General features: G+C 41.6%; 1 protein-coding gene across 2 annotated transcripts in view; it reads right to left on the bottom strand.

The window, feature by feature from the left end:
• Positions 1-1,694: 1,694 nt before the first annotated feature.
• Positions 1,695-7,264, bottom strand: part of bcl11bb (BCL11 transcription factor B b) — a 42,788-nt gene continuing 37,218 nt past the window's right edge. For both annotated transcript variants that reach the window (XM_067417317.1, XM_067417316.1), the window contains one exon: positions 1,695-6,292. In XM_067417317.1, the coding sequence (XP_067273418.1) occupies positions 4,335-6,292 (1,958 nt within the window). In that variant the 3' untranslated portion in view covers positions 1,695-4,334. The remainder of the gene's footprint in view (positions 6,293-7,264) is intronic.

Raw genomic sequence — 7,264 nt, 5'->3', positions numbered from 1 at the left:
AAATGGCACACCATATCTGAACTTCGACACCAGCTCATGTGGGGACGTGGTCAAAGCTACTTGGCAGCTCATTGGTGTGGCCAGTCATAATTAGAGTGTGAAAAAAGTGGGACCTCGAGGGGAAACTGGTGCTATGAATGAAGCTCTGGGAATCTGACTTCTTAAGCCGCCGGGTGACGTGCTGGGACCGGGATGTTTGCGGGCAGAAGATGTCTCCCAGATGTCCGGCTCCATTGTAACCATATTCATCCTTTCCTCTTTAAAGGGACATTCACTAAATGTTGCTTAAACATGATGGAGGAAAAAGACAACACAGGATAAATGAACTGTGTAACAATTGTTTGTTTACAAGATCTCTAGGTCAGACTGCTTCTAACTTATGGGTCGCCATATGAGTGGCTTATTCAGAAGGAAATGTCTATGCTGTGACTGGCCATGTGTAAATGTTCTATGAAGAGTTTTTAAGTGCTTCCCCTCCCCAACATGAAACATTGTTGGAGCTACAAAAGAACCACCTGCCTCACAAAAGACAAGAAGGGATGAGGGAAGACGGGAGAGGTCAAGAGAGGTCAGACAAGATTTTGTGCGCTCTGCACTCAGACTAAAGAGGAGGAAGGGCAGGTGCAGTGAAGACGGAGGTTTGACAAATTAGTGAAGTGCTTGGGTCAAAGGTCAATTGCAAATCAGACCTGTTGGGCTTAATTTGCCAGTTTATGTGGATTATAAAGGAACGCAGAAATATTGAGATTTAATAGTAATGTGTTTGCTGATTCTAATGTAGGGCCCTATGATTTAGCGATTCTGAAAATACACACAGAATCGTCATACGGCCCCGAAACTCTGGAATTCCCTATATACTTTCAGATCCCAACTAAAAATATATCTTTTCTTACAGTATTCCAACCATCCTTTTTCTGTATATTTGTATGTATATGTTTAACATTTTTCTTCCTTGATACAATTTATATGTATATATTTTCTTGTACAGCGACCTTGAGCTTGGGAAAGGCGCTATATTAATAAAACTTGGGGTGGGCTGGTTCCCCCCTAAGCACTTGGTGCCCTACGCACAGCGCATGTACGCATGGTGGGAGCGGCAGCACTGAGTGTTGTTGCCGAATTGCCGATGAAACGCTGTTATTTTCATCCAGATTGCAGGTCCACTTTGTTCAGCCTTCCTAGGGATGGGGAAGTTAGGAATCAATGGTTAAAATTTATTTTTAACTCGGTCCCTCAAAATTATTAACCTCTCAAGGTTATAATATAATAATAATAATTTAGGAAATTATCACACAAATATTCTACTTTGTTTTTAACATTATATTTTTTTCATTTGATGCGTTTTATGACATCATTATGCCAGCTTTTCTTTTTTTATAGTATATTTATATTAAATCAGAATGCAGAATTTCTTTAAAAAAAATAAATAAAAATATTTCATAAGGTCCTTCAAAAATGTATATTACTTCAATTAATTACACGTTGTATTAGCCATTCAATCAAACAGAAAAACTAAATAGAATTTGGGGAAAATAAAATAGATTTCATAGGGCCCTATTAATATGATATGGTAGGCCTACTAACATTATTAAAACTTTTATTCTGTGCACAATCACATAACACAGACTAAAGATTGCCTTGCCTAGTTTCACTGAAAAATAATTAGCAAAAGATGTATTTCTTGTTTGTTTTCATTTTTATTTTATTTTTTTTACATCCTCCTGTGGATGGAATTACCAAAATTATTAACAGATATAGTGACAAAACATTTGAATAGACTCACAATTTCATAATGGACTGCAAAATATAAAGATTTTTTGCATCATTTCATAAAATGCCACTGAAATTACAAATACATTGAGTATTTAACAATGACCAAAACATACACGCGCATATATCCATAGAAATTTACGGAAATACCTGCACCAAAAAAGGGGGGGAGGAAAAAACAAAGGGAAAAAGGAGAAAACCCTGCTATGATATTCAATATTGTATAAAAACAGAGGACAAAACATTTGTCTCATTTAAAACACATATACAGAAGAGCTCAGTATTCTTATACTTCAACACTGTAAACATCATTTAAAGACAGTGTCATAGTTCTTTTTTTTAATTCCAAATGTGTTGTTTTACCTCCACTGTCAATAATTCTCTAGTCCATCTAAATAAATCAGTAAAGAAATGGCTTGGTAATTTCTCAAACAAATCTGTGCGTTTAGACTTTCCCTCAAAAATGAAACACACTTTACATTTCCCAAATAAATGGACAATCATCCTTTACATTTGATTTGATTTGATTCCTCTTAATGAATTTAAATGATACTGGTTAGTGATAGTTTGTTCATGGATTGTTTCGTTTTTTCCCCCACTGTATAGCAAGAGTTTGAACTACATCAGAAGATAAAGGCTGAATATTAATTTGAGGCACGTCCGTGTTGTCTGGTTATGTCTATCTCCGAAAGCCATTGGTAGCACTTAAATTCAGAATGCTTTCTTGACTACACATTTCCTCCTGATTTTCTTTCAAGTTATGGCCACTTCCTGTCATTTACGCAAAGAGAGGTTTGACAGTTTGCAAAGTATCTGACAAGTAGGTGATAAACTACACGTCCATATTTAAGAAATTAGTCTCGTCCTTGTGTGAAACGTGCAGCCTTAGCTTAAATTCAAATCAAGTCAAAATTAAAATGTAAACTGTAAAAAGTCATAAACATAAATGGCAGGATGTTGTAAGTAGCGATTATGCAGATAAAGAACAGTGGTGTATGCAGAGTGGAGGCGAGGGATGGCTGTCGGATAAATTTGAGCTGGTGATGTATGAAAAGAGACAGGTGGAGGCGATTCAGTGTGTAGGAACAGAGGTCATAATGAGGAAATTATTTAATCCCAGGATCCTTTAGAGGACAGGCAGTCACCCAGGGCTTCCAGAGAGCCCCAACACAATTCAGTGATTGCAGTTTCAACAACGCACAGGATGGTGCATAGAATGCTGCTACAAATGAACGTGTGTGTGTGTGTGTGTGTGTGTGTGTGTGTGTGTGTGTGTGTGTGTGTGTGTGTGTGTGTGTGTGTGTGTGTGTGTGTGTGTGTGTGTGTACGCGCGTTTACTCAAATGATTTCTTCAGGTGAGCACCTGTTCTTTATATTGGTGTCCAAATAGCTGCTAATTCATTTTTGATTTCAGAATTGATTCATTTGTGAATGAACACATTCCTTTAATAATTTAATAGTAAATGCAACTTATGAAGCTTATGAAGCTTATGACTTCCTTTGAAGTGAATCCAGTCTGAATTAGTCAAGACTGCACAATAAACATATTATAATACCATTGAAATATGAAAGGATTTGACCTTGTACAAGGTTTGGACATCACTGAAACGAAATTAAGAGCTAAATGAGGAAGGAAGAAATGGCAAGGAATGGCAATGGATGTTAATTTGAGCGAATGTAAACATTTTGGTGTTGAAAAGTAAAATATGGTGTATGAAAAATGTCAGCCTATTGGAAAAAATATATATGCCACGAATGAAACAATTGCAGCCTCAACACTGTTTATATACAGGGATCACAATAATGAAGAGGAAATATTGTCATTTTTGTTGTCATTTGCACATTGTCATTCTCATAAATGTCGTGGATGATGAACTTTCATTTCATTTTATTTTATTTCAAAGGTTGTCAATAGAAAATCATTCAGATGCAGTCAAACTGCATCAGCTGCCTTAAAACATCCCTGGGTTTTTTGCCCCTTAAAATTGTTGAATATTTTTTATTGTCAAAGTGACATTCAGTGCTTTACATCTATCTACTGAATATAAGCCATGATGATGGGGCCATCGACAGCAACAATAACATGAAAACGTTCTCAGATTTTTAGAAGTCGACCGCTTCTTTAGAAATGACCCATTTGTTTCCTTTGAGGAAACTAGTTTAGAACACATAACTGGCTGACTGCCAAAATCTCAGTATTTGTCATATCATAAGATGGGGTGTAGAAATATAATTTCAAGAACTGAATGCATTAGAAACCCATCAATAATGTACCTGCACATGCCATGTGTCATTACAAATAATCCAATAAATACAGAAATTATTGCACAGTAGAAAGGCTCCATGAATTCCTAATGGACTACTCCTCTGTTAGTTGCTGGGAAATGCAAGTAGGGTTTTTAGAAACGCAGACTAGCATTTCCCTGTGTTCTTGTTTCTCAGGTGGCAGTTTGTTTTCACACAAAAAAAAGAACAAAAAAAAAGAAAATTCACTCCAAAAAAATATATAGTCAAGAAAAAGACTATCCTGCTAAACCCATAATGCAGTGCATCGAAAATAGTTCTCAAGCTCTGTCAGCCTGCTCAAGTTTGACATCATTGGTCAACAAATGCTCTCCATGCCATTTCTTCATGTGTTTTTCCAGGGTGCTGTACACGCTGAAGGGCATGTGGCAAATATCGCAGCGATACACCTCCTTGCCAAACTGCCCGTGGGTCTTCATGTGCCGGGTAAGCTTGCTGCTCTGGGCACAAGCGTAGCTGCACAGGTCACACTTGTAAGGCCTCTCACCTGTGTGGCTGCGCCGATGCACGGTCAGATTGCTGCAGTTCTTGAACACCTTACCACAGAACTCACAGGTATCACTCCGTCGACTCTCTTTGGAGCTCGGGGGTCTCCCTGGCCCAGGACCCCGCAGATGGAGGTGAGGTGTACTGCTGCCACTTCGCCCTGACATCCCACCCCCCTCCATGATTTCCCCAGGAGGGGTGGAGAAACGCAGGCTGCCTGTCTCAGATGAAGAGTGCTCAGAAGAAGTGCCGAAAGGCGACTGCCTGGAGTCGTTAAAACCCAGGAATGGCTCCCTTATGAAGTGGCGGGATGCAGCATAACCGGCAAGCAACTGAGAATACACATTTTCAGGGGATATGACGGGCACCTGCGGCAGCTCCATATCCTTTTCCACCTTGATCCTCTTTGCGGAAGACCCAGAGAGGCTGGAGCTGGAAATAGGCATTGGCTTCCGGTGAAACATCACTGAGATGGAATCCTCAGGGCCGCAGCCTCTGCCATTCACCATGGGCCGCCTGTCTCTGTTGATATCCCTGGCTGCCGAATTTGTGTCCATCTCCTGGCATGGCCTGCTGCCCGGTGGCAGTCTCAAGTGATTGTCGAGGTTGTTGTATTGGCTTTCTGTCACTCTGTCAGTGGCCAGAGGCTTCTCCTCTGGGGAGGGTCTTGGGCCATTCTCTCTGTTTCTGCTCAACTCTGAGTCCATGCTCAGGTTGGACTCAGGCCTGCTCCCATTTTGCTGTTCTTCCTCTTCTTCCTCTTCCTCCTCTTCCTCCTCTTCTTCTTCCTCCTCCTCCTCATTATCCAATCCCTCCCTTGTGCCGTTGTCCTCACTGTTTTTAAGTCCCTCACCAGATGAGTCTTGTCCTCCCTGCTCAGGTGAACTCCCCATAGAGCCTGACTTGTGCATGTGCGTCTTCATGTGGCGCTTTAGTTTGCTGGCCTGCGAACATGCATGGTCACAGAGATGGCACTTATAGGGTCTTTCGCCAGTGTGGCTACGTCTGTGCACAATCAAGTTGCTTTGGAACTTGAAAGTCTTGCCACAGAACTCACAGGACTTGGCTTTGCCGACCTGATTTAGTGGTGGTGAGGAATGACCTCTGGACGGAACTGATGGTGGCTGCGAGGGTGCGGTTAAGAAAGGTAGAGGTTTGGAGCCAGGCTGGAAGAGAGTAGGGCTGAGAAGCCGATGCATAGGGGGTACACGGTTAGGTGAAAGAGGGGGAGTTGGACCACCATTGTTGTTGTTGCCCGCCAATTCACGAAGACGCTGAGAAAAGCCCATGGCTGGTTCAATGCCCATTGGTGTCAGCCGCATCACTCGCTCAAAAGCACTTGGATGCTGGGACAGTAGACCCATCTCTTCTGGGCCAAGGCGTTCCAGAGGATGACGGGGTGGTGGAGGGCTTACAAAGGGCGGGGTAGATGGCAAGCGGGTTTCAATGTATCCGGGTGGTGGAGGCTCTCGTAGCAGTGGGGCACCCATACGCAGAAGTTGGAAAGGGTTGCTGCTATCACCCAGAAAGCTGGCTAGAGGGGAACGGGGCAAGACATCAGCCCCCAGTGGAGGAGGAAGGGCCAGGCGTGGGGTAAGCGAGCAGCTAGTAGGGTGGGTGTCCAGGTAGATGCGTATTCCATGGGTGTTCTGTGCATGCTGCAGCAGAAACCATGCACTGGTAAAGGGTTGCTTACAAGTTGTGCAGATGTAACTGGAGGGCTCATCTCTTCCTGGAAGACACAAAACAAGTGGATGGAATTAATATACACATATTAGCTATTAACTCTCTGATCTGGTGCGAGGGGAGGTTGAGATAACACACTTTAATAGCTTTCCATGTCATTTGCACATCTGTTTGTTCTCTGTGATGGCTTTAAATGTAATCAAAGCCAAGAGTCCTCTATGGTGAGGTTCATGGATCATTTCTGTTTAAAAATTAAACAGGCAACATGTGAAAGACATTTCATTGCGCTGCGGCGACAGCCATTTTATAAGATTGAATGAAAATTACATCACCCTAAGAGGGAAGACAAGAGCTCTCTGATAGCCTAGCGGGTTATCTACTGTGAGGCAGGGCCGGCTGTTCTCTAAAGCTGTGTCAAAGAGGATCTGCCTGTATGTGACTCACCCAGAATCTGAGTCACACTAGGGGGTTAGTGAGAGCAGGGAAGCTCCCAGAGGGCTGGAGCATAATGCAGATGGCAGGTATCGCCCACAGGCCACAACGCATTGTGCTAATGCTAATGCCAGTCAGACGTTAATATAGAACTCCCTGTTCAACACCCCCAATACCCCCACCTTTCACAATTTCCATATGGAGATAATTCTGTGGCTAAAGAAAGAGAAAGAGAGGATTAAGAAAGAAAGAGAATGAAAGGGAATCGTGTTGACAGGTTTATACATTGACAAAGTCAGGTGCATATTAAGCTACTGACAGTCACCCATATACTTATTATTTTCAGTAAAATGTACTTTACAAATACATGCCAATGCTTTCATGTGCATTCTTTCACACCAAAATAGTTTTTTTTATTGTTGTTGTTGTCATAATATAAAGCAAATCAATGTTAGTTCAGACAGAAGTGCCATCTGAACTCATGCATTGATATAGATGATTAATTGTTTTCCTCCTGTTAAATGTTTAAGGATTCTTATAAAACAAATATGATATTTGGGGGATATTTGCATAGTTTAGAATTGTA

This window comes from Pseudorasbora parva, chromosome 15 (assembly GCF_024679245.1).
Source record: "Pseudorasbora parva isolate DD20220531a chromosome 15, ASM2467924v1, whole genome shotgun sequence".
Taxonomy (NCBI): domain Eukaryota; kingdom Metazoa; phylum Chordata; class Actinopteri; order Cypriniformes; family Gobionidae; genus Pseudorasbora; species Pseudorasbora parva.
The sequence above is the reverse complement of the archived record's forward strand: the minus strand, read 5'-3'. Positions and strand labels throughout refer to the sequence as shown.